This window comes from Gadus morhua, chromosome 5 (genome assembly GCF_902167405.1).
Source record: "Gadus morhua chromosome 5, gadMor3.0, whole genome shotgun sequence".
Lineage (NCBI taxonomy): Eukaryota > Metazoa > Chordata > Actinopteri > Gadiformes > Gadidae > Gadus > Gadus morhua.
This window is the reverse complement of record NC_044052.1, coordinates 24,656,441-24,684,164: the sequence shown is the minus strand read 5'-3', so window position 1 is coordinate 24,684,164 and position 27,724 is coordinate 24,656,441. Positions and strand designations below refer to the sequence as shown.

General features: G+C 47.9%; 2 protein-coding genes across 12 annotated transcripts; one reads left to right on the top strand and one right to left on the bottom strand.

The window, feature by feature from the left end:
* Positions 1-6: 6 nt before the first annotated feature.
* Positions 7-25,683, bottom strand: LOC115543454 (adenylate kinase 7). 11 transcript variants are annotated; one of them, XM_030355828.1, is made up of 23 exons: positions 25,290-25,683; positions 24,019-24,125; positions 23,758-23,914; positions 23,192-23,240; positions 15,702-15,887; positions 12,091-12,273; positions 11,870-11,978; positions 10,027-10,118; positions 9,663-9,773; positions 9,488-9,571; positions 9,050-9,138; positions 8,296-8,386; positions 6,994-7,071; positions 6,639-6,788; positions 6,401-6,529; positions 6,036-6,141; positions 4,797-4,925; positions 4,597-4,662; positions 3,688-3,885; positions 3,143-3,372; positions 1,837-2,003; positions 1,654-1,729; positions 7-1,536 (listed from the first exon to the last, which is right to left on the bottom strand). In XM_030355828.1, exons 5-22 carry the CDS (start codon positions 15,780-15,782, stop codon positions 1,699-1,701), a joined length of 2,124 nt encoding a protein of 707 aa, XP_030211688.1. In that variant the 5' UTR covers positions 15,783-15,887; positions 23,192-23,240; positions 23,758-23,914; positions 24,019-24,125; positions 25,290-25,683; the 3' UTR covers positions 7-1,536; positions 1,654-1,698. The 11 variants fall into 11 exon arrangements, with proteins under 11 accessions (XP_030211688.1, XP_030211687.1, XP_030211686.1 ...); XM_030355827.1 differs by having other exon boundaries at positions 7-1,586; positions 1,684-1,729; XM_030355826.1 differs by having other exon boundaries at positions 1,845-2,003; positions 25,290-25,681.
* Positions 17,403-27,724, top strand: LOC115543637 (uncharacterized). The gene is made up of 12 exons (XM_030356055.1): positions 17,403-17,618; positions 18,781-18,989; positions 19,673-19,799; positions 19,921-20,015; positions 20,628-20,808; positions 21,987-22,138; positions 24,744-24,999; positions 25,939-26,147; positions 26,292-26,418; positions 26,538-26,632; positions 26,710-26,890; positions 27,385-27,724. The coding sequence occupies exons 1-12, from the start codon at positions 17,459-17,461 to the stop codon at positions 27,537-27,539; spliced, it is 1,947 nt and encodes a 648-aa protein (XP_030211915.1). The 5' UTR covers positions 17,403-17,458; the 3' UTR covers positions 27,540-27,724.

Below are 27,724 nucleotides of genomic sequence, written 5' to 3'. Positions count from 1 at the left end.
TGTACATTTATTTTCTGTATGAGTTTATGTATTTCAGACAAGTAAAAAATGCATTTGTAGATCGTGAAATATCTGAATATCTAGGACAAATATCTGTTCAAAGAAGTGTCAAATCACCGCACACTGGTATTAGCTGATTTATTGAGAACTACGTGTTCCGCTGTTGCTTCATCAGGTTTTCTTTTCAAATTCACATGACACGAGGTGATATAGGTCACATGACCTCACCAATTAGTGCAAGACACCACCAAATCAACACTCCAAGCTCACATACAATACAGTCCAAGGCTCACACATACAAATATATGTGACAAATATCTGGATTGCGGTACACGCAATGTGAATGGTTTTCTTTGGTTTAAAAAAAGATATGTTAGCCTAACAGGCTGTTTTTCATGTTCGATAAAAAGTACATTCATGTAACTGCTTTGAGGTTAATTCTTAATGTGAACATTAATATTAGTTATAATGCACCAGGTCAGAGGGTTCCTTGTACAATATACAGCATTAGTTACATGATATTTCATATCTAAGCAAAATTGGTATTGCAACTGAAATATCTCCAACTCGATATTGAATCAAATTGAAAATTATATAGATTCCGGACCTTGTGAATCGGAATCGAATCGATCTTGGAAATTCGTGGCGATACCAAGCCCTATTTATATCCTAGTGATAAATTTGACAAAAGTATCAGTCATTTTATTGGTGATTTTTGAACAAGTATTGGTATTGAGGTCCCCCCCCGCCCCTTCACTGTAAAGGCCGATTCATACCTCCGGATCCGGACGTTGATGTTGTCTCCGGTGTTACTTCGAATTCAGCGACCCACCGAAAAGTGTGACCCCAGGGGGCGCTGTTGCATATTTTCTGCAACATGCACGTTTGCATTATTGCAAAAACATAAATAAAAGAAAGATCTCCCCCCACCGGTGGGTCTTTCTTTTCTTGATACTAACATTAATTCTAAACAGCATTTTACACAGTAGCCTATAATAGGAAATGCTCAAAGATAAATCAGCGTAATTAAACACTGACTGCAGCTTTTTATAGGTAAAGAAACAACGGTGAAGGACCGTACTAAACGCCCTATCATCGTATGGGTCTGTAGAGTGCTTATCAAATCAAAACAAATGGATTTATTAGGCACCTTTAATAAAAAGGTAATTGGTTGGGGGGAGATCTTATGTTTTATTAATGTTTTGTCATGCCTGTCTACGCTTCAAATGTTGCGCCATTTTGAAATGACCAGTTACAACTCATTGCCAAAGCAGGGGAACAATAAAATAAAAAGGTCAAGTAAATAGTATAATATAAGTATAAAACGTTAAAGACAATATATCTACATATCAGATATTATACTACTCTATCTATTTTCGCGAATGGTTGGACTTCTGACTATGCTGCCGAGTTGATTTCCGGTGGTATTGCTCCGTTTCTCCCGGAGCACTCCGGATTCGTAAGCTCAGAGGCGACGGACCCATTGACGGACGAAACACCTCCGGGACCGGACGAAACGGTCCGTATCCGTATTTACTGTAGGGTGTGAATGGGCCTTTAGGCGTCTTTGAATGTCTAGAAAAGAGCTATATAAATTCAAACCAGTATTATTATTATTATTCAGCCCGAAAGAAAAATATTTGAAATTGTTACCTTAAAAAATGACCTGTGACGTTACTACACCTTAGCATCAGTAGTTCATCGGGTTGTTGGTGAACAAGTATTCAGCCTGAAAGAAAGGGGAAAACAAAGACATGAGATGCTGTACAGAATGTCTTAAGGACCTAACTAGGTACAACGTAGAACATGAGCCACAGTAATGAACTACGACATAACCTCCGCACCAGGAAGTCGGCGGGGTGCTCCGGTCGCTGCGTGCAGAGCAGCAGCAGCCCGGGGCTCAAGGTGGGCATCACGTGCTCCAGGAGGTACCGCCTGGCCGCCCGCTCCTCGGCCTCCCCCGCGCCCCTCGCCTCGTCCTGCTCAGCGCCCCACACGGTGCGCTGGAGAACGACACCATGAAGCACGTCACCGATGTTGATTAAGGAACATCATCCCTAAAGACGCCTTATTCTGTGGGATACGATTGGGCCACGGGTCACCAGCCCTGGCCCGGGCCCTCATCCCCACACTACAGACCTAGGTTTGAGAATAATAAATGTTTTGTAATTCAATAAAACTGAAATAAAATATAATTTTGCCGGACGGGTCCAGCAACTATATATCTACTGGAAGGCATTCTGGGACAGAAACAGGACCATGGTGATTGACGAGATGAAGTAGAAATAAGAGTATACAATAAACCCAAGACGTATGCGCCCATTGTCAGGGCTGCACGCCTATGTTAACAAGAGGTCAGAGGTCACTGTTTGCTTAAGGAGCACGTCAAACGAAGTCCAACGACAAAACCTTTGAGGAGCCCCACTAGCGCAAACACCGGTGACACCCAGCCCTAATGACACCATGACAAGCCTGACAAAGAGTAAAGAGCTCAGAAGACAAGCGGTGAGCAGTGACCTGAATGTCCGTTAAGGAGCTGAGGCCGGGCTAGGGTTACAGGGAGTACAGCAGTGACCTGAATGTCCGTTAAGGAGCTGAGGCCGGGCTAGGGTTACAGGGAGTACAGCAGTGACCTGAATGTCCGTTAAGGAGCTGAGGCCGGGCTAGGGTTACAGGGAGTACAGCAGTGACCTGAATGTCCGTTAAGGAGCTGAGGCCGGGCTAGGGTTACAGGGAGTACAGCAGTGACCTGAATGTCCGTTAAGGTGCTGAGGCCGGGCTAGGGTTACAGGGAGTACAGCAGTGACCTGAATGTCCGTTAAGGAGCTGAGGCCGGGCTAGGGTTACAGTTAGTACAGCAGTGACCTGAATGTCCGTTAAGGTGCTGAGGCCGGGCTAGGGTTACAGGGAGTACAGCAGTGACCTGAATGTCCGTTAAGGTGCTGAGGCCGGGCTAGGGTTACAGGGAGTACAGCAGTGACCTGAATGTCCGTTAAGGTGCTGAGGCCGGGCTAGGGTTACAGGGAGTACAGCAGTGACCTGAATGTCCGTTAAGGTGCTGAGGCCGGGCTAGGGTTAAGGTGTTGAGGCCGGGCTAGGGTTACAGGGAGTAAAGCAGTGCTCAGACAGCGCCAGGCCCCACCCATTGCTCCCAGCGCCTGGCCCGCTGCTCCTCCTCCTCCTCCTCCTGCCGCTCCTCCTCCGCCCGGGCCTGGGCCCGCCGCGTCAGCTCCTCCTCCGCCCTCCTCCTGGCCCCCGCCTCCACCTCCGCCAGCTCCTGGCTGCTGGGGCCGTAGTGCCTAGGGGGGCCCACGGCCCGGACCACCTGCTCCACGGCCAGCAGGTAGTCCCCGTCCTCGGGGTCCGTGATCTCTGGAGGGGGGAGGGGTTACAGGGGCGGAGTTACAGGGGGGGGAGTTGCAGGGGCGGAGTAACAGGACTTACAGGGGCGGAGTTACAGGGGGGGAGTTACAGGGGCGGAGTTACAGGGGCGGAGTTACAGCGGAGGAGTTACAGGGGCGGAGTTACAGGGGCGGAGTTACAGGGGAGGAGTTACAGGGGCGGAGTTACAGGGGCCAATGGGTCCCGCTCTCTCAGTGACCAATAACCTTCAGACGTAAATAATGCATAGACGACAACAACCCCCCACAAACACACACACCCACACCCACACCCACACACACACACCTATGTGATGAGGGAGGATGTCCAGGTCGTTGAAGTAGTGGAGGGCGGTCCCGTCCAGCGCCTGGTTCTCCCGGTAGCGGGCCAGGCGCTGGGGGAACCGGTCATAGGTGTAGGACGTCCCCTGAACCGCGCTCTGGGGCAGGTTCATCACCCGCTGCTTCAGGAAGCAGTCCGACGCATCCAGGCAGAACAGGAAGTCTGTGGCCCGGGGGGACGGAGGCAGAACAGAGGATGAGGACGCATGACTCCAACCCTCCTCATCCCCCCTGCTGCGCACTCCCTGTAGTGAGACACTTCACTACAGGGAGTGAGACACCTCACTCCCTGTAGTGAGACACCTCACTCCCTGTAGTGAGACACTTCACTACAGGGAGTGAGACGCCTCACTCCCTGTAGTGAGACACCTCACTCCCTGTAGTGAGACACTTCACTACAGGGAGTGAGGTGTCTCACTCCGTGTAGTGAGACACCTCACTACAGGGAGTGAGACGCCTCACTCCCTGTAGTGAGACACCTCACTCCCTGTAGTGAGACACTTCACTACAGGGAGTGAGACACCTCACTACAGGGAGTGAGATGTCTCACTCCCTGTAGTGAGACACTTCACTACAGGGAGTGAGACGCCTCACTCCCTGTAGTGAAGTGTCTCACTACAGGGAGTGAGGTGTCTCACTACAGGGAGTGAGGCGTCTCACTCCTGCCATTTCGTTTTGGCCGATGTTGATCACCAGGATGTCATGTGTTCTTATCATTAAATATAAATATACAAATGGAAGACAGAATGCTGTGTCAGAAGGGAGTGGTGGAATAAATGGAATGGTTGTTTTGCGCAGCGCTATTATTATTCCTAAACGCTGTCGGTCAGACGGCGTTGATCAGTGGGACCTATTCTCCTATCCTCCAGCTGACCTGGGATAATGCCGGCGCCGTTGGGAGCCATCTTGGACTTTGAATCCTCAGATTCGTCCTCTTCAGCTGAAAGACATAAACCAATGCAGCTTTCATTATAACGGCAGTAACCCTGTTGTATATGGCAGTATATATACATAGATAGATAGCATATTAAAGCATTAAAGTGCCACTGATTTCACCCCTCCAGGGCGCCTCACCGCTGAAGAGCCTGCTGGCCTGCTCCTGGGTCTTGGGGAAGCCGTCCAGGACGAAGCCCTGGTTCCTGCAGGATTCAGACGTCAGCCTGTCCTTCATCAGCGTCAGCAGGTACTGCTCCTCCAGGCGCCCTGACGCACACAGCCTCCACTTTAACCCCTCAGTCCGCCCAGCTCCTGGGGCCCACAGCCCACAGCCTCCACCTTAACCCCTCAGTCCGCCCAGCTCCTGGGGCCCACAGCCTCCACCTTAACCCCTCAGTCCGCCCAGCTCCTGGGGCCCCACAGCCTCCACCTTAACCCCTCAGTCCGCCCAGCTCCTGAGGCCCACAGCCCACAGCCTCCACCTTAACCCCTCAGTCCGCCCAGCTCCTGAGGCACACAGCCTCCACCTTAACCCCTCAGTCCGCCCAGCTCCTGAGGCCCACAGCCTCCACCTTAACCCCTCAGTCCGCCCAGCTCCTGGGGCCCACAGCCTCCACTAAACCCCTCAGTCCGCCCAGCTCCTGGGGCCCACAGCCTCCACTTAACCCCTCAGTCCGCCCAGCTCCTGAGGCCCACAGCCTCCACCTTAACCCCTCAGTCCGCCCAGCTCCTGAGGCCCACAGCCTCCACCTTAACCCCTCAGTCCGCCCAGCTCCTGGGGCCCACAGCCTCCACCTTAACCCCTCAGTCCGCCCAGCTCCTGAGGCCCACAGCCTCCACCTTAACCCCTCAGTCCGCCCAGCTCCTGGGGCCCCACAGCCTCCACCTTAACCCCTCAGTCCGCCCAGCTCCTGGGGCCCACAGCCCACAGCCTCCACCTTAACCCCTCAGTCCGCCCAGCTCCTGACGCACACAGCCTCCACTAAACCCCTCAGTCCGCCCAGCTCCTGGAGGATCCTTTGAGAATTGGAGCCGATTCAAAGGTTCAAGGGGTGTGTTGGGAGTTGGCCTCCTTCTCTCTGCTAAGCTAGTTAGCCCCAAAGGCTAAGGGGCGGGCCTCAGACCGGAGGCTTAGGGGGCGGGCCCCGGAGGCTGAGGGGGCGGGCCCCGGAGGCTGAGGGGGGGGGCCTCAGACCGGAGGCTGAGGGGGGGGGCCTCAGACCGGAGGCTGAGGGGGGGGGCCTCAGACCGGAGGCTGAGGGGGCGGGCCCTGGAGGCTGAGGGGGCGGGCCCCAGACCGGAGGCTGAGGGGGGGGGCCTCAGACCGGAGGCTGAGGGGGCAGGCCTCGGAGGCTGAGGTAGGGGCCTCAGACTTACCTTCATTCTGCTGCATGTTCTCTTTGAGGGTCTCCAGGAGCCTCTGTGCCTCGGCCGCTGAGCCTCTGGCCTCCGGGTCCGCCCCTCCCCGCTCCACCGCCGCCTCCTGTCGGTGGGACTGGAGGTTGGCCGAGTCCTGAGCAGCATGGATGGTACTCGGCGCCAGTGTGTGTGCTTGTGAGTTAGTGTGTTTGTGTGCATGTGTGCACTTGTTTATGTGTTTGTGTGTATGTGTGTACGCTCGGTATATGTGTTTGTACAGTGTGTGCTTGTGAATGTATGCGTGTGTGTATGTATGCATGAGTGTGTGTGTGCGTTGATGCGTATCTGCGTGTGTTCCTTCCTGCGTCTCGGGGGTACCTCACCAGGTGGGCGAGGCTCTGGGAGACGACGGTCTGCACGGTGACGTGGTTCAGCCGGTACTGACGGCAGAGCCTGCGGGCCAGAGAGCTCTTCCCCACGGCGGGGGGTCCCAGGATGCACACGCGCACGGGCTGAGGGAGCCAGAGGAACGTCCGGAGACACAGGGGGGGACACAGGTCAGAACCAGGAGGCGCTTCCCCGTGTCGTACAGCGTGCGGCGGCGGTGCTCCCAGAGCCTACCAGCAGGCCCCTGGTGGTCCGGTACTGCTCCACCAGCAGCTCCATGCTGTCCACCATGCCCGCCTCACACTCCCAGCGGAAGGGCAGCAGCTCCTTCACGCAGACCGCCTCCAGGCGGAGGTCGGCCGACAGGGAGTCCAGCTCCATCTGCTGTGATCGGCAGTTTCAGAGTACTGCAAGGTTTGTATATCCCTACATCTTTATCTATTGTCAAATTATGAGATTAAACTACTAAAGAACGGATCAAATAAAGGTGGGATAATATTTATCTAGTTAGAATTATAAAAATGTAATTGCATAAAATAATCATAATTGACAGGAGAACGCTGTAGCATGTGTGAGAGTATGAACTTACTGTAAAGTCTGCTATGAGGAAGGCCTCCTCGAAGGGCCTGTTCTGAGTCTCCCTTGGTCCGAGCACCAAGGCTATAGACTAGGAGGGGGGGAGCACAACAGAACATCCATGGATCAACAGCCAGCAGGGTCCACTGGAGATCAGCAGCAGAGAGCTACAGGGACACGACCAACCCTTTCCAAGTTTTACATTCCTCTTCAGAATGAATACAGAATTTAACCTTCAATGGTTGTATTCTGTGCCCATTGCATACATTCAACGTTACAACCCACCAGGTCTCTGCAAACCTGCGGCCTCTATATCAAATAGAAGATACGTTTGTGGCAGCTTCTAAAAAGGTCATCAACTTGCTGACAGAGGCAGCTTCTGCCCCCTAACAGCGCTAGCACCACCTCTGTGGGTCCAGTCCTTTAATAGTTCAGTCCAGTCCCTTTAACGGTTGGGTCCAGCCCCTTTAACGGTTGGGTCCAGCCCCTTTAACGGTTGGGTCCAGCCCCTTTAATGGTTGGGTCCAGTCCCTTTAACGGTTGGGTCCAGCCCCTTTAACGGTTGGGTCCAGTCCCTTTAATGGTTGGGTCCAGCCCCTTTAATGGTTGGGTCCAGCCCCTTTAATGGTTGGGTCCAGTCCCTTTAACGGTTGGGTCCAGCCCCTTTAATGGTTGGGTCCAGTCCCTTTAATGGTTGGGTCCCTTTAATGGTTGGGTCCAGTCCCTTTAACGGTTGGGTCCAGTCCCTTTAACGGTTGGGTCCAGCCCCTTTAACGGTTGGGTCCAGTCCCTTTAACGGTTGGGTCCAGTCCCTTTAACGGTTGGGTCCAGCCCCTTTAACGGTTGGGTCCAGTCCCTTTAATGGTTGGGTCCAGCCCCTTTAATGGTTGGGTCCAGCCCCTTTAATGGTTGGGTCCAGTCCCTTTAATGGTTGGGTCCAGCCCCTTTAATGGTTGGGTCCAGTCCCTTTAATGGTTGGGTCCAGTCCCTTTAATGGTTGGGTCCAGCCCCTTTAATGGTTGGGTCCAGTCCCTTTAACGGTTGGGTCCAGCCCCTTTAATGGTTGGGTCCAGCCCCTTTAATGGTTGGGTCCAGTCCCTTTAATGGTTGGGTCCCTTTAACGGTTGGGTCCAGTCCCTTTAACGGTTGGGTCCCTTTAATGGTTGGGTCCAGTCCCTTTAATGGTTGGGTCCAGTCCCTTTAACGGTTGGGTCCAGCCCCTTTAATGGTTGGGTCCAGTCCCTTTAACGGTTGGGTCCAGCCCCTTTAAGGTGAAGATGAACCCAACCACAGGACCAGGGCTGGGGGTTCAGACCTTCACGATGTCCTCCAGGGTGTACTGGGAGTTGTCCACGGCCAGCAGGTAGCACGGCTTGGGCATGAGGTGGATCACATTCTGGATCACGCTACGAAACACACACACACACACACACACACACACACACACACACACACACACACACACACACACACACACACACACACACACACACACACACACACACACACACACACACACACACACACACACACACACACACACACACACAAATTGAACATGTGGAGCACGACACATCAGAGAAATCCAGCCACGCCCATCAACTCACCAATGGTGGCCACTGATTGGTGGAGATAGATTCTGTTAATTTGAATTCTGAGCTATTATATTAATAATAAAAATAATAATTGATCCGTTTTTTATAGCGCTTTTATATTGATTTCTTTAAATCATTTGGCCTGGTTTGGTGTCTCTATGTTGCATATTCCAATATAAGTATTATTTCCCTGGACCTAAAACTAACCTGTCTCACGACGGTCTAAACCCAGCTCACGTTCCCTATTAGTGGACCTGGATTTGGGTTTGGATTTGAATTCGGTAAAAATTATATCAACCCTAAGCCTACTTCTCGGAGTCCTCTCATAGCTGTGTCATCAGTCCTTTTCCTCCTACTCCTCATCACAGAACCACTTGATGCTTTGATGAATGGGGTCCATTGGATTGTATTCGACTCAAATCATTCAATATTCTTTCAAAGAGATTAAAGAGTCAATAAAAGGATAGGACCCACCTGGCCAGGTCATGTATGTGAATGGTGGGCAACACATTGGCCCCTCCTCCAAACACAGGTATGAGGGGCTCCTCTCCTACCCAGGACATCTGGGGGAACACACACAGGTTAACCAATACCCTCACCCTACCCAGGACATCTGGGGGAACACACACAGGTTAACCAATACCCTCACCCTACCCAGGACATCTGGGGGAACACTCACAGGTTAACCAATACCCTCACCCTACCCAGGACATCTGGGGGAACACACACAGGTTAACCAATACCCTCACCCAACACTAAACCAGCACTGACACAGCAGTGACCTTTAGAAAACAATCAAAAGGTCTTCAGAATGGACTAGATTGGGTTTAAAGGTGCTACAATAATCACTCTGACTTGCACTACTTGATATGGAGGCTGTATGTAAGAGAGAGGAGGTGGATCCGCCCTGACCTTGAACAGCGGGTGGAAGGCTTGCTCTCCCATCCCGTACTGAAGTCCAGACGCCACCACGTACGTGCAGAAGCTCCTCCTCCTCTGGAACCAGAGACAGGGACCATGGACAACGGATCCACCGCGGACAAAATGCTTCAAGCAGGAGACGTTTGCTACGGGACGTTGGACTGACCGTTTTGCCCATTTTAACCACCAGCTTCTCCAGGTCGATGTGCTTTTTGAAGTTTGGATGCGCTCTTCTCTTCCTGTAGTCTTCGTCAGTGAAGGGCAACTCTGGATCATCCTGAGACAAAACACAGCCCCTTAAACCACAGCTGGAGCATCTCCCATGATAGAATCAGTCTCAAGTGTCTGCATCAAGTCGATGGATTTGACTAATTTATCGATTTAATGTGCACTCAATAGGTGAAAGGAAGAAGAAAAAAAGGGACATTTTAGGAATCAATACACATTTACATTTACACAGTTGGCTCTAAAATCGGATGCATATATTCTGTGTCCCACATATATCCGATCTTAGACTCTTCTCGACTCACAGCCAGCGGCCTGCTGAGTGCCCAAGTCATCACGGAGGATATGAGGATAAATATCTTGGGTCCATCAAACGTATCGATGTTACGGTGGAGCTCTGGAGGGATATAACACAACATAACACAATTATTAAGACAGGTGACTAAAGGAATAGAAACAGCCTAGAATAGATTTCTTATTTCCATTTGGAAGTCAATGAATCCTTGCAATAATCACAAGCACCATTGAGAATAGAACATAATAACAATAAAATAATAAGCTGAAGTTGAAGCATACAGGGAAATCTGGTCCAAGGAGGTCGAAGAAATTTGGATCAAGTCGGATCAAAATAATCAAATGAGTCTGCGCCGTGGATAAAGCCTCGTTTCCTGTCCCTGAACGATGCAACATCCTGTCATCTTGAGGGTAGACCCAGGGCCTCTAACGGGATAGAGGGTAGACCCAGGGCCTCTAACGGGGAGAGGGTAGACCCAGGGCCTCTAACGGGGAGAGGGTAGACCCAGGGCCTCTAACGGGACAGAGGGTAGACCCAGGGCCTCTAACGGGGAGAGGGTAGACCCAGGGCCTCTAACGGCATAGAGGGTAGACCCAGGGCCTCTAACGGGGAGAGGGTAGACCCAGGGCCTCTAACGGGGAGAGGGTAGACCCAGGGCCTCTAACGGGGAGAGGGTAGACCCAGGGCCTCTAACGGGACAGAGGGTAGACCCAGGGCCTCTAACGGGGCAGAGGGTAGACCCAGGGCCTCTAACGGGGAGAGGGTAGACCCAGGGCCTCTAACGGGGAGAGGGTAGACCCAGGGCCTCTAACGGGGAGAGGGTAGACCCAGGGCCTCTAACGGGATAGAGGGTAGACCCAGGGCCTCTAACGGGGAAAGGGTAGACCCAGGGCCTCTAACGGGGAGAGGGTAGACCCAGGGCCTCTAACGGGGAGAGGGTAGACCCAGGGCCTCTAACGGGGAGAGGGTAGACCCAGGGCCTCTAACGGGGAGAGGGTAGACCCAGGGCCTCTAACGGGGAGAGGGTAGACCCAGGGCCTCTAACGGGACAGAGGGTAGACCCAGGGCCTCTAACGGGGCAGAGGGTAGACCCAGGGTCTCTAACGGGGAGAGGGTAGACCCAGGGCCTCTAACGGGGAGAGGGTAGACCCAGGGCCTCTAACGGGGAGAGGGTAGACCCAGGGCCTCTAACGGGACAGAGGGTAGACCCAGGGCCTCTAACGGGACAGAGGGTAGACCCAGGGCCTCTAACGGGGAGAGGGTAGACCCAGGGCCTTTAACGGGACAGAGGGTAGACCCAGGGCCTCTAACGGGGAGAGGGTAGACCCAGGGCCTCTAACGGGGAGAGGGTAGATCCAGGGCCTCTAACGGGGAGAGGGTAGACCCAGGGCCTCTAACGGGGAGAGGGTAGACCCAGGGCCTCTAACGGGGAGAGGGTAGACCCAGGGCCTCTAACGGCATAGAGGGTAGACCCAGGGCCTCTAACGGGGAGAGGGTAGACCCAGGGCCTCTAACGGGGAGAGGGTAGACCCAGGGCCTCTAACGGGGAGAGGGTAGACCCAGGGCCTCTAACGGGACAGAGGGTAGACCCAGGGCCTCTAACGGGGCAGAGGGTAGACCCAGGGCCTCTAACGGGGAGAGGGTAGACCCAGGGCCTCTAACGGGGAGAGGGTAGACCCAGGGCCTCTAACGGGGAGAGCAGTGACACGGGAGGGCCTCCAGAACCAGCTGTCTGTCTGTCTGCCGTACCTGAGACGGCTGTCTGTCGTACCTGAGACAGCTGTCTGTCTGTCTGCCGTACCTGAGACAGCTGTCTGTCTGCCCTACCTGAGACAGCTGTCTGTCTGCCGTACCTGAGACAGCCCAGGAGGCGTCGTCGACTCCGGCCGCCTGCTCGCTGACGTTGAAGACGATGACGTCACAGTCCATCAGTCTGTCAAGAAGCTCTCCTCTTTGTAGTGGCTGGACACACACACACACACTAAAACCATCTCTTTTCAAAGTCTGAAGCCAAGTTATCCTAAGAGTGTTTCTGAACATGGTACAGTTGTGTCCGTAAGTTGTTATTCCTTACATCATATTCTTCAAGCACGTGCGGCCGTTTAGTCCCAGATTTGCCGGTAACCGTGCCGACGATCTCAAAGGTGCACTTGTTGTTGTGGTCCGACTGAGATGCCTCAGTGAGTTCATCATATTCCTTGGGCGCAGTCTGTCCATCATCCACCAGGGGGGCCCTCTCTCCGTAAGAGTACAAAAACTGCACAGGTGTCACAGATAAGCACATTTACTGTGATTTCCTACAATATTACAACTTGCTCCTAGAAACGGCACCCTATCCGTTGTTGCACTCTGTCTCACGGGAGGCTTCTTATTGCACATTGAAGGGGCTTCTTTTCGTTCCTGACTAACACAGTGTGCAGATTAACTTAACAAGGCAAAACCGGGGCACATCACTGACTGATCATTTTCTGTGCTTTACTATAGAGGGTTTTCACCGACGTCACGTCTTGGGCAGTAACCCGGATGCGCGGCCATGTTGGAGGCACTCGATGTAAACACTGCGCTGTAATGCATGTAAACTCTGCGCTGGATAAACGAAAACGCTGCGATGGATAAAGGTCATAAACCCAAGAAAAGCTTGTCAAAAGGCGTTATAGATGCAAAGGCATACAGGGAAGGACTTGGACCGCGCGAAAAAGCACGATATTTGAGGAAGTTAGATTTGATTGGTGGTGCAGATCCCTACGAGTTGGCTCCCTCGTCTTGGATCAATGACGACCCGGAGAGTCTTCCGTCTGTTTGTTATCCTGACATCGTCAACTACCTGGTTTTCTCGCCAAGCCCATACACAGCGGAAGACCTTAAAGCGTACAAAAGTTTGGAGGCCTATAACCAGATGGTGTGTGGATGGGTGAGGGAGATTCAATACCAAGTCATCGACGACAGATGTGTTGCGAAGGCCAAAGTAAGTAATGCAATAATGTCTTTAATCAACCTAACCCTCAATTAAATCACCAGTCAATTCACTTTGAGTCTCTGTGCTGCACAAATTGCTGCTGATATAACCACTTGTAGTAGGGTCATCAGTCTCAGAATCATCAGTCTCTGCAGCAACTCCGGCACCAGCAGCAGCATCAGCAGCAGCTTCTCTCAGTCTCTGCTGGGTTCTACTCTGTGGGATGGCTTTGCCATCCCACAGAGTGCATCCGTCAGAAATCTTGGTGTCTTGTTTGACCCTCAACTATGCTTTGATCAGCATATAAGAAGTATAACTAGAATTGCCTTTTTCCATTTGAGAAACATTGCAAGAATCAGATCAATGTTATCTGTAGTGGATGCAGAGACACTGATTCATGCGTTTGTCTCGTCAAGACTGGACTATTGCAATGCATTGTTCTCGGGATTACCGAACTCTACTATAAAGAGTCTACAGCTGGTACACAATGCGGCAGCTAGATTGCTGACCAGAACGAGAAAGTTTGATCATATTACACCTATTCTCGCCTCTTTACATTGGCTACCAATAACTTTCAGATCAGACTTTAAGGTGCTATTGCTGACCTATAAAGCCTTGCATGGACTATCTCCATTGTACCTGAAGGACCTGATCATTCCTTATAGTCCTTCTCGGTCTCTCCGGTCTTCGGGAGCCGGCCTTCTTTCATTGCCGAAGGTTAAAAAGAAATCGGCTGGACAGAGAGCGTTTGCCTATCGAGCCCCCTTTTTATGGAATAGGCTGCCATCAGCGATCAGGGAAGCTGACTCTGTGGAGCTATTCAAAGGGAAGCTCAAAACGCACCTCTACAATCTTGCATTTGGAGTGTGAAAACAACAGATGCGTAGTGAAGACTACTCTGTTTGCTTGTGCTTTTCTTATTACATTATACATTCCCACTATGTACTTTTCCGTTCTAATTCACTTTTCTGTCAGTTGTAGCGTGCTGCGGGTGCTGGACTGGATGCCTGGACTCTCCTCATGGATAACCGGCCAGAACCCCATCACCATTTTAATATGATGTACATGTATTTACCTGTATGCCAATTGTGGCACCCATTGCACTCCTGACCATCCCTGGAAGAAGGGATCCCCTACACTGAGTTTCTTCTCAAGATTTCTTCCTTGCTGATTCAAGGGAGTTTTTTCTTGCCCGTGTGGGGGCATGGGTAAAGGGGGGTGTCACAAATATTTGGCCTGTTAAAGCCCTTTGAGACTGTAATGGTGATTAAGGGCTATATAAATAAAATTGAATTGAAATTGAATTATTCCCACGACGGCTGTAGCGTGATGATGTCCCAGCTTTTTCAGGAGACCTTTGCTGACCTGTCATTCCGACAGATGGCACCCAATCTGGGTCATCCTTTTGATAAAGGTCAGACCTTTTACCTGGAATACAATGAGAAATACAGCACATTGTAGCTCTACATTTTAAGAACTGTGTTGCTACTGTAGCAGGCTATTAAATATGATCCTAATCAGATATTAAGTCAATAATGCAACATAAAAACATGTCACTTACCTGACAAGAAATGGGCCGAACAAATTCGGACGTTGTCCAGATTTTTGCCACGTAGATCCTGGTTCAGCTTCGCTAACCACAAGCGCCTCCTTTCCTCTGACAACTTTTGGCATTGTTCTCCTTGATTAGTTATAACTTTTGGCAGTCTGTAATACTCCAAATGTTTTTCGCGGTCTGACCGATTGGTACAGCCAAAAACACAGCAATAATTTACCATTTTCCACGAAGATATTCGGGATCTACTGCGGCGTGCGCTTTATTTACCTTGGCGCGCGGTTTATTTACCTTGCCGAGTACCTCCAACATGGCGACGGCCGGATTGATGACGCGCTGATGACGCGCCGTGAAAACCCTCTATAGGTTAACTCAACCTTAACAACAGAGAGTTGCTGCCACCTAGTGGACGAGCGGATTAACATGTTTTAATTACTCTGCCCAGTTACCACACTCATAGCAATGTGCAGTGTGCAAACCTCTCTGCTACCTCCTAGCCATGTCTCATCAGCATCACAATAAAACATTATGTGGCTACATACATGCTACCACCATACAACAGATTATGAACTGATAAATCATACTGAAGGTTAACTAGCTACTTTGTCTAAAATCTGCTTATTTTCATATTATTCATTTAGCCTGTTCCCATATACCGCGATGCAGGCTGGCCAGCTAGTGATCAAATAAATTGGGGGAAACTTGTATTAGAAATGTGACAATCAACATGGCACTTTGCATGTTGCCAACTTATGCTTAACTCCTAGCTCCCTGCTTTAACTCCAAGCATTTCACCTCTTTTGGCGCTTTTCCACCGGCGGGTAACAATCCCGTCAACACTCCGACCACCCCGGTACCACTCCGCCCCTCCCGGTAAGACTCCGACCCTCTCGGTAAAACTCCCGGTTAGGGAACGCTCAGACCCTCCCGGTACCACTCCACCACTGGGTACACACACCTGAGCGTTATACCATGGCTGAGGTGTCCGGGGAGGAGCGTCCCCCTGTGGGGGTTTATTTCACCATAAGGACCGACTCGCTGGAAGTTATCCCTCTCTTAGAAATGTCGATCATCCTATCACAGTTTAACCCACGTTTAAACGACCCTTCAGTAGGGTAGCCGGCATCATACGTTGGATAACAAATACTTACATTTGCATTTCCAAGCCCCTTACCTTGGCGATTACATTTGAAGAGTATAGGTCTAAGTTGTTAATAAAAACCCGTTTGGTCCGTGTCACTCCCTGTTCCGCCATCCTTGGAGCTGGCGGTCGAGTGTTTGGCGTCTCCGCGTCCTGTTGCTACGCAGCGTGTCCACATCCCGTTGTTAGGCAGAGGCCACCAGGGCCCCAGAACGCGAGCTGTGTTCCGGCCGGGGAAGCAGTAGATAAGCAATTTAGTAAATACCTCATCAACAGGGTGCGACAAAAGTGATAATGAGAGTAAAAGAAGGTATATGTAAATTAACGAATGACCATTATTCTCATTTGAGTGCTGAACGTATCAGACGGTGTTTTCGAAATTCTAAACAAATTTCATTCATATAGAGCGTACTTTTGTTTGATAAAAAAAAAAATATTCTGGCCTGCCTGCTCGCCTCAGAATTGGATGAGTGCCGTTTCGAAATGGTCAGTGGGTTTCAAATGGTCTCTTGGTCCGAGTCTGACTCAGTTAGCGCTTTAAGTTAGCCATGTGACACGTCAGCCATTAATAAATGGCAAGCATATCACCTTGGTGCCTTCGCTTAGTTGTTATAGACAGAGGGCTACAGTACCAAGGCCCCTATCTACCTCCACCCATACCAGGGCCCCTATCTACCTCCACCCATACCAGGGCCCCTATCTACCTCCACCCATACCAGGGCCCCTATCTACCTCCACCCATACCAAGGCCCCTATCTACCTCCACCCATACCAAGGCCCCTATCTACCTCCACCCATAGGGCCCCTAGCTCTACCTCCACCCATAGGGCCCCTAGCTCTACCTCCACCCATAGGGCCCCTATCTACCTCCACCCATAGGGCCCCTATCTACCTCCACCCATAGGGCCCCTATCTACCTCCACCCATAGCAGGGCCCCTAGAACCGCTTGCTGCTTGCAGTGTTTCCCCCAGTAAATGTCTTAGTCAAGGTGGGGGGGGGGGGGGGCTTGATGTCACGACCATTGTTGTGACATCAAGAAAAAGCTTGACCAAAAAGCTTGATGTCACGACCATTGTTGTGAACGCCGATGCATTATTGATCTTTATTTTTACACCTGATGGAAGTATGTTTTCTTTCCCTACGAGAGTTTTCTACTTTGTTAATGCATAATAATTAAAAAAAAAAAAAAAACTTTTTTTTTTTTTTGATATATTTTTTTTAATTTATTTTATATACATTGGTAGTCAAGGCGGGGCCCTATTGTTGATAAGGCGGCCGCCTTAACAACACAGTGCTGGGGGAAACACTGCGCATGAGAGTGCACCACCTTCCTTTGTCCTGATTCATCGCTGCGTCCAGGCTGAACAGAAGTGACCCCCTGGCTCCGCTGTCTGGCTCAGGGTAACTTTGGTTCCATTCACTAACTTGTTGTCTTCATATTAACTAATGTGGGATTCAAGCCAACCATGATGTAACATTCTATCACCGGAAAAACATGTCTCTAAAATTGTTTGAAAAAGGTTTTCAACTAGTTAGATTACTTATTATAATTTTGAGACAGTGTTAATCCTTCAGGAGTTTTAGAGTAGGAGTTTATCTTGTATGAATGGTAAACATTAAAAAGTAAAATTGGCAATGTTTGATGGGGATGGTCGAATCCCCCATCTTGACCTTGGTATTGTATGACCCTGTAATGGAGGTGTGGGTAGTCATAACTTATGCCTCGACGAGTGTCTTATTTAAAGCTCTGTTCTCAAACTCCCTGCACATAACTGCATGCAACGAAGCAATGGCTCAACAAGAATACAAACTACTCGGTGATACTCTTCTCGAGTACAAAGGGACTGTTTTTCTGTTGGACAACGTCCATTCAAAGGAATTTATTGATGATTTGCCGCAATTCGAAGTCAGAGATGATGACGTTTACCTTGTGACTTTCCCCAAATCAGGTGACAATCTCAGATATAATATTTGGCAGCAATTAAAATGTGTTGCATCAGACCTGAGGATCACTTCGTATTTCATACTGCAGAATTACATTTACATGCTTATATAGTGTTCTTACAGTTAATAAGGACATTCCCCATTGTTCAGTGATAAAATGTTCGAATGTTTTTGGAAGCATGTAGAAGTTGACCTTTATTACTTTTCATTGAAAACAAAAGAACGCTAGAAGACTGCTTGAAATTTATATTTAATAGTATCAATCACAATATATGTGATAATTGAAAGGCAGTAAAGCACAGCACCCATACTTGACTGCGTATACTTTGGCCTTTGAGGCCAAAGTATACGCAGTCACACTCCGATCGGTAATCCGTAATCGGAACATTGGATGTGCACGTAGAGGTACGGAGAGGTGAACCGACAGCGTCTCCGACGACGGAGAGCGCTCTGCGTGTCTACGTGCACACACACGGAGGAGTATAAACCAGTCCGTCACAGAGAGAGAAAAGCTATTTCCAGACAGTGGTCAACAATGAAGTGAAATTATAACAATTATGTTATAAGTCGATATTGGATACTGTGCTAATGCCCCAAACTGATTTAACTCATGAGAATGTTGTGCAATGTTGCACAATATTTAGCATTGCACAACAAGTGCAACGTTGTCTGCTAATATTGTTCAAATATACCTGTAATATTTCCATACAGACGACACATACTAAGAATAAATCAATCTTAATTACTTAACATATGAACATGAACTTTTCTGCAAAACGAGCATCTACCCCAACTGTGCGATAAATGACTCAGAGGACAAAAGACATGTGACTTACATTTGAATATGTGCTTTGATAAACACATGAATCAATCTTCCAAATGCAATATGTTTCTTTCGTATCTTTGAAGCACTGGAAGTCGAGTCTCGCACGTTGAGGTGACAATGGCAAAGAGATAAAGAGCTTCTGGTGACCAACTGGACCCAGCCAGAGCCAGGGGGGATGGGAAAACATTCAATCCTTTTTAAGTTTCATTTATTCATAGAAGCTACAAAAACATTCCCTCAGGATTGACCTCACAGAAGAACACGCCACTGGACCATAGATGCAGTCTGCATGTAGCGTGTAATGTTTTTTCTGTTTTGATATGGAAAATAAATATCCCTAGGGACCGTATGGGCCCAGAGAATCATCACCCTGATCTTTGAGGAGGACTTCCCCGAGCTGAAGGACGCCCCCACCTTTAGGTGGATGCCCTGGTTAGAGTACCAGGGCAAAGGCACGCCCACCTACGACACGCGCCGCTCCCCACGCCTCTTCTGCTCCCACCTGCAGGAGCACCTGGTGCCAAGCGGCCTGCAGAGGAAGAAGGCCAAGGTCAGGGGAGGCTGCGTGCGCACACACATCCACATCCAGTGCATGTGTGGCCGGTGCACAAACACGGGCATGAACTATCGTAAACTATGAACCCAAATCTAGCAGTGCAATAACCTCTGCACATGTGGTGGAAGAGTAAACCACTGGGTCAAACTGACGAGAAAGAAATACTTTAAAAAGTTGTAATTCAACTATATAAAAGAGTTATTTAATGAGTTACTCCATACATGGCCATACTTCCTGGACACAACCATGGCGAGAAGTTATGAAGTACATGAATACATGAATGAACACATGAAGCTGATACAAAAGTTTGTTTTGCAGCGATCATCAAATGATCATGAAAAGCGATAATTTGCAGCGATCAAAGTATTATTGTGTCAACCTGTTACGGTTTCATTCTGGGACATAAGCGGTCAAGGGGGCGAATTGGAACTATGTGTTGATTGCAATCATTAGTTTAAACGGGTTAAGTTGCCAGCCCAAATAATTCGGTAATAACGCTCAAACATCGACATTGGAAGTGATAGTCAAAATGTTCATCCAACGAATGACCATTGAACACAAACATAAAGGATTTATCGGCTGATTTGCATTCAGGGAAAACATTTCCAAACCAACCTCTGTTACAGACGCACACAAACACCCACAACGTAATCTATTACGGTTCACTCTCTCTTCAGGTCATTTATGTTTCCAGGAATCCAAAAGACGCAATGGTGTCCTACTTTCACTTTACAAAGATCATCAAGAATCTGGAAGACGCAGAACACTTCAACGAGATGCTCGACAACTTCATCAGTGGAAGGAGTGAGTGACTCACAAAGACAAGCAGGAATAGACTGGAGGGCCCTTTTGACCGATGATTCTTCTTATCGTTTTAGCGTCTCTCCGTCCCATCTTGAATAGTTTATGTTTCTATGTCCACCAGTGATGGGAGGCTGTTGGTTTGACCATGTTAAAGGATGGTACGCCAATCAAGACAAGTACAACATCCTATTCCTCCACTATGAAGACATGATCAAGGTAATCACTCTGTGACAAACAGTCCCAACCACACATCAATATCATAGTTCTCTTACTGGGGGGTCCATCCTAAATATTATTTGGTGCTTGTAGCCGCTGGCTGCTCGAGCAGTTCTGCAGTCCAAAGGCTTTGAATAGATGGCCACATATTCTGAATCAAGTTGAATCTAATTTACTAATCGAATCAGAGTCATATTGTCTGTCTAGTAAGCTTCCACAAACAAGGAGTTTGACCTGGGCCTTCGCTCTCAGTGCAAACACAACACAACAGAAATCTACAGCCCCTTCGTGGTCTTGCCTACGTTTGTTTTCTGGTAGACAAACAGACTTAATTATAGCTAATGGAAACTGTGGATGGGATTCTAATCCAGGTTTGTTAGAATTACGCGCTAGAGAAAATTCAATCCAGATCTTCTTTTGGTGGCCGCTTCAGCACTAACTCTGCTAGGTGGAGTTGGATCGATTGAAGGCGCTCTGGACACTGCGCCGATTACTGCTGCTACGGTAGCCGCTGCTCCTGGTAGCCATTGGAGAGGAATGGCTGCTGGCTGCTCTGGCTGCTCATGAGTCCTTTGGTGTGACTGTAGTCATTCTATTTGCTCTATGGGTTAGGACCTGAGGTCTGTGGTCGTGCGTCTGTGTGAGTTTGTTGGGAAGAATCTGCCAGACGCCGCCATTGATGCCATCATCGAGAAGGTGACCTTCAACAACATGAAGCAAGATGACAAGGCCAACTATGAGTTCTTAAACCATCACATCAAGGACAGGAACAAGGGCCAGTTCATGAGGAAAGGTAAACCAAAGCCAGCGAGTCAACAGCGGCTCTCGATGCGGTAAAATAGAAGAACAGTTAACGTTGTTATACCCTTATAAGACACCATTCAACACAATTATGTTGTGATCAGATTATTATATGTCTTTAAACATATTTAAAGCCATATAATGGGGTAGTAAACCAAATTATTCATTGCATCTTTATTGCCTATTACCCTTCTTGGACTTTATAAGAGTGTCATTTGTGACACATCAGAACTGTACCTTGAACTGAAATCCATCTTTCTTTCCCACTTGAATCTTATTTTACTTTTTTTAGAGCGTAATTTCGTGTAATCGTATCTAATTATTATTAGGCAATAGTATATTTTAGGTCTAATATGGCATGATATCTGGTTTCTAATTACAGCGAAAGTTAGGTGTATTGAGTATAACTAAAGTATAACTGTTATATTTCTTGTTTTTGTCTTATTTGATACAATGTACAGCTTATTACGTCTTATTGGTGAACCGTAAAATACAGGGCAACCTTCATTTTCTTAACCTTTGTTACCACCAATTGATGACACAACTTGAATATTAAACACAACTACTACACACAAAGGCTTTCAAATAAGTGGCATGGATCAAGGCAGTCGTCTCACAGGTGCCGGTGTTCCGGTCGCGTGCAGCGCTGCAGCTACGTAAAGCAGCTTTCACACGCCGCGCGGCAACTCGCTGCCTCCATTCATTTCAATGAGGGAAGGGCGGCAGAGGGGAGGCGGCAAAAGCGGCTGTTGCCGGGGCAGAGTTTGCCCTCCCCCTACTGACTTTCACTCTCAGTGCCCGAACGGAATTGAATGAGGCTACGCTTACTTTATGAAATGTTTCGAGTGGCGATTTTTTTTATCTAGGCCTACATGAAATTCTGCATCCATTAAATGATAAAAAAAAAAAAAAGAAAAAAAAAAATTGTTTTCCTCGGAAGGGCAACCTGAGTCGAGGAGGGCATATGGGCAGTTGCCCAAGCAACCTGAGCAACCCCCCTGTGCACGTCCCTGCTAATATGGCCCGCCCCTAGAGACTACTAAATCATTCCGCACAACCCGTAAACGTCAATCGTCAAATAAATTTTCAAAACAGTAAGCTGAATTGGTCACTTAATTCTCCGTTACTGGTCCCACTTTGTCACCCCTTCTTATGCTGTTTCCGTGTCAGGGACCATCGGTGACTGGAAGAACGCCCTGACAGTGGCACAGAGTGAGCGCTTCGACAGAGTCTACAACGAAAGAATGAAGGACCTGCAGCTGAACTTCATCTGGGACATCTCAGAGGTCCAGCAGGGACAGGAAGGCCTCAACAGGCTTTGTTAAGGTGGCATTCACTAACACTTCCAAATAACACTTAAAGAGATTCAGCAAAAAGGAAAATGTTGACGCATACAAACGCAATGGTGTCATTTAATTCTGCATGGGCAAGGGTAATAATAATATATGTTGTCAATAAAAAAATCCTCAACCCTGAAGTCAAAGTGATAATAAACAATATATCCCTTGCCGTGTGTCACAGAAAACTTTGTATTCTTCTTGAGCCACTACTCAGACAAATAAATAGTCTCTTTTAATATTTCTAAAGCCTCCTGGGCTGAATAGGAATTCATCAGTGAAACAGTTTGATTTATTTTCCTCTGTTTCCCCCCGATCGCCACTGTGTTTTCAACGATGCATCATTACCTGATGTATGGGTTTATTCAAGACTTGGTGGGAAAACTGGGTCACTTTGCTATGTGTCAAGAACCGTCCAGAAGAGCAATACAGCTAGCACTAGAACATAGAGACATTAAATCTCACCGAATGTCATCACAGCTACGTCCATTACGTGAGTTATGCAAGACCAGGGCCGGCCCTGCACACCTGGGGGCCCTAAGCAGGATCCTTTTGGGGCCCTGCTTTGCGGTTGATAGTCGTTTTGCCCAAAAAAAACAAGCAACTGTAGGCATTCATAACCCATACGGTTTTGATCCCTACCTCTATGAACAAGATTTGCCTCAATTATTTTACTAGTTATTAAGTATACTCTTTTTGACACTTTTACTTTACTGTCTGAATGTTGTAAATGTAGAAAGTATTCTGAAGCTTTTCTGTTGTTTGTTGTCCATGAATCACACATTGTTTATAAGAGAGCTATAAGTGGATGAAAAAACTAATGAGCAAAGTAAAGGTAAATCAGTTATGTGTCTTCAGTGATGTTTGGTATAGTAATGTCACTTAACAGGGCAACGCTTCTCTCGCTATGGGAACAGGGGGCGCACAACTCAATCTCACCTAGGGCTACCAAAGGGCTAGAACCGGCCCTGGGGAAGAGAGCGGGAGAGAGGCGATGTCAGACAAAGGTAGCGAGCTTCGTTTAGCTTCGTCACGTACCGTATCATCATCATCGCGGTTTCCAGTTTGGGATCAGTCAAACCAGCGCCTGCACCGAATCAAACATCATGTCTCAGCAACACCGAGCATTACATTAACAACATGTGTAGGGTTGCCAGGTCAGTCAGAATAAGGTCATTTTAGGTTATCATGATCAAACCAGCACAGGCACTGGTTTGACTGATCCTAGTCTGTGGGACGGACAAAATTCTTAATTCCATCATTGTTTTCTTTTACTATTATTTGCAGTATGATTACACTGTTTCCTTCTTGTTAAACAAATTGCTTTGTGTATAAAAAAAAAGAAGACAAAAAAGATCGATATACTCGGTGCCCTACTCACTCTGCGTACTCTAAGGAGCAGCAGGCCTGTGCACTAGGATAGGTAAAGTATATCGCTGTGGAAAGTTAACAAGCTGTAAAGGTCAACTTCAATTAAGTAATCAAAGTCTTCAAGAAGGAGCAGGTTAATAAATCAAGGGTCAGAGAGAAGTTGTTATCAAAACTGGGGCGTGGCCTGGCTTATTATTAGCCCACGCACAGGGTTCTCGTGTTACTGCGTTTACCTCCATTCACCCCGTCCATTCAACACCAGCTGAAGCTGTGGTTTCAAGCCAAAGTGTTTGAGTAATAGACTCCAGCTGTGCTCAGATGGCCGTGTGTGCTAGCTGTAGCACTAGTCTGGCCCCTCATTAATGTTCTGTGGGAAAACGACAAGAATCCCTCCAAGTGGAGTTGGGAGAAATATCACTTGACTTAAGATACAAGCAACTCATGATGAATTATTGGGCAAGTCTACAAGGGTTTTCATCCACAACAGTACCTACCTCCTCGGCGTTACAACGGTACTGTAGAGGTGGCAATCTCTACCAGTGGCCCCCATGCAGTTTGGTAGCAGGTGCTCTACAACTGCTACCAACCTACATGAGGGCAACTGATTGAGAATACGTTTTGATTAGAGTAAAATAGACGATTCTTGATCAAATGACAATCAAGATTTTCTTGCTTAGAATTGAAATGAAGATTCTCTCAAGATCTGTTTTCAATAAAATTGTGGACCTTTGGACAACAGAAAGGACACACTGTTTATAGCTTAAAAGGCAACAACTTCATGACCGGACACTGAATATAAAACCATTTTTACTGGCCCCTTACTTGCACAACCTTTGAGTTGTGCAAGTACGGTAAGTCTTTTTCTGTGTGTTTGCTGTGAGTACAATGAGAAAGTTACGTATGCTTCTTCAAATGTAAACCAATATTACTGTATCAGGTCTGAGGGGGAACTTGGACGATTACTATAGCCTAGTGAAGATGATCCGTCCTATGACCAACATATCTTTTGTATTTAGAGGATTTAATTATAATAGGGAAATTTAACAGCTTCCTTACAATGTGGCATCAGGGGTAACATTAAAACAAACTTCATGTTAAGTTCTGATTGGATATTATCAACACTATGAAGGGCCCCCATAAACAAAATGTTACATGACACTTTGAACCGAACAAAGGTATTGATAAGAGTTAACTCATAACTCTACTCAGATAACATGGCCTTTGCCTCTACCACAGTGTCGTATTTCAATGTTTCTCCTCCAACTCACTGCACAGAACTTGGCATCATTTGTTTGCATTCAACAAAGCAATGGCTCAACAAGAATACAAACTACTCGGTGAAACTCTGTTCACATACAAAGGGGCTGTTTTTCCAGTGGACGACACCAATCAAGTAACAACGGAATATATTGACGATTTGCAACATTTTGAAGTCAGAGATGACGATGTTTACCTCGTTACCTTCCCCAAATCGGGTGAGTGTATTGGCTATACTTTTGTGCAGTGATGGGATGTTTTAATATTTCACAAACAGTAGATCTCTGCAGAAAAGTATCTTTAGAGTTTTCAGAAAACAAAGCCGAGTGATCGGAGGTTCTGTGGGGCAGACGAGACTGGGATCAATATCCAAGTGTTGACACTATCCTAACGGTTCAGGTGGGAGCTCCGATATTCATAGTAATACGAGGCACTGTCATTGACCACTGATTCTACATATCTAATGTACAATTTATTTGATTTCTATATTGTTGAAAATAGGACCTACCATTTGTCGACATTTCGTCATACTCCCCATACCTTATAGTAAGGCAGTAAGGTAATTTCGGAAAAAGAAAGCAAACATCGCAAATTGATATCTTTAAACAAATAAACCCCTGACGCGGACGGGACACGTGAGCGTTGGACCAACCACCCACAATCATTCAATCCTTTACAACAAATGAAATGCATTGGGTTAAAAGAGGGAGACATTTTCCCCAACTTACCTTCTTCTTACCAAGGAAGGTAACTAAAGGTCATTGCTATAGGCCTGTCAAATAGATTCCATAAGATAAGACGGACAAAAGACATCTTCAAGCTAACATCAGGCGTGCATTGCGATACATGTGGTTGAAGGCGAGTTGCTGCAATAGCGGTGGATGTAGAAAAGGCTTTTTTCTTTTTTTTTCACTTTCGAGATGGTTTTCTTAGGATTATTCAGCCTCTGAGTCTGTACAACAAAAAGCTAATGTTCATATTGCAGATGGTCTGCATAATGAAAGTAGAGCACACTTCTGGCGTCATTCTATGTATTGTGGTAATACCACAATAGCAAACACCAATGAATTATTTGGTGGTTAATACTTTATGACATGGCTCAGACCATGAGACATTTTACACAACTTCCATAATTGACTGAGATGAACTCTTCCTAGGGACCGTATGGACCCAGAGAATCATCACCCTGATCTTTGAGGAGGACTTCCCCGAGCTGAAGGACACCGTCACCTTTGAGAGGATGCCCTGGCTGGAGTACCCGATGAAGGAGTGGGAGAGCTACGACACGCGCCGCTCCCCACGCCTCTTCTGCTCCCACCTGCAGGAGCCGCTGATGCCGAGGGGGCTGCTCAAGAAGAAGGCCAAGGTCAGTGAGAAGGCTGCGTGTGCACGGCCCACACACCCAGCTACAGCCATGGTATAGGTCAGGGTTCAGACAAGAGCTCAGGAACTACATGGACCCCCGCAAAGGCTGCACTCACCAATCCAGGGTCATTCCCTCCCTCTTCAGGTCATTTATGTTTCCAGGAATCCAAAAGATGCAATGGTGTCCTACTTTCACTTTACAAAGTTCATGAAGAAGCTGGAGGACGCAGAACACTTCAACGAGATGCTCGACAACTTCATCAGTGGAAGGAGTGAGTGACTCACACAGACAGGGGTAGACTGGAGGAAGTGACCCTGTAGATTTTCTTATCTGTTGAACTTGTCTTTTTCTTTCCGTCCCATCTTGTCTGTTTCATTTGTCATGGACCAGTGATTGGCGGCTGTTGGTTCGACCATGTTAAAGGATGGCACGCCAACCAGGACCAGTACAACATCCTGTTCCTCCGCTATGAAGACATGATCAAGGTGATCCCTGTGTGCCACAAGCCCAACAACACATACGTATTCTAGCTCTCCTCTAACGACCTGCTCTCTGTGCTTAGGACCTGAGGTCTGTGGTCGTGCGTATTTGTGAGTTTGTCGGCAAGAATCTTTCTGACGCCGCCATTGACTCCATCATCAAGAGGGTGACCTTCAACAACATGAAACAAGATGACAAGGCCAACTATGAGTTCCTACCCGACGACATCAAGGATAAGAGCCAGGGTGCCTTCCTGAGGAAAGGTAACGGTAGCCTGCTGTGTCAACAACAAGTCCTCATTGCTTTCACTGCGGTTAAATAGAACCGTTAGAGAGCTGGTATTTATGCTATGAAGAAGGCTCCCCTGATACTATGGTGGCAGTGTGTCTTCAGAACATTGAGGCCTTGGATCGATGAGGATCGAGACCCAGAAGTCACTGGCGTCCACGCAGCAATCATACGTGATAGTCTAGTTGGGCATTTAGCATTTTCTTTTATTACATTAGAAACAAAAGAGGATAGAGAAAATAGGACTGCTGGACCATGGATAAGTGCATGGATATCCTGCATTCGCCTGTCAGTTTGACGAAACTGGCATCAGTACCACCAGCGCTCTATGCAGGGTCAAATGCAGCAATTCTAAGGAGCATATTTGTGACTAGAATCGAAATGTTGATTCACACACAAAAAAAGCTTGACATTGTTTGATTTAAAGGTGACACTTCGGTAACCAATTTTTTTTATATTTCCGTGTCAGGGACCATCGGTGACTGGAAGAACGCCCTGACAGTGGCACAGAGTGAGCGCTTCGACAGAGTCTACAACGAAAGAATGAAGGACCTGCAGCTGAACTTCACCTGGGACATCTCAGAGGTCCAGCAGGGACAGGAAGGCCTCAACAGGCTTTGTTAAGGTGGCATTCACCAACACTTCCAAATAACACTTAAAGAGATTCAGCAAAAAGGAAAATGTTGACGCATACAAACGCAATGGTGACATTTAATTCTGCATGGGCAAGGGTAATATGGACACACTGTTTATAGCTTAAAAAGGCAACAGCTTCATGAATCGGACACTGAAAATAAAACCATTTTTAC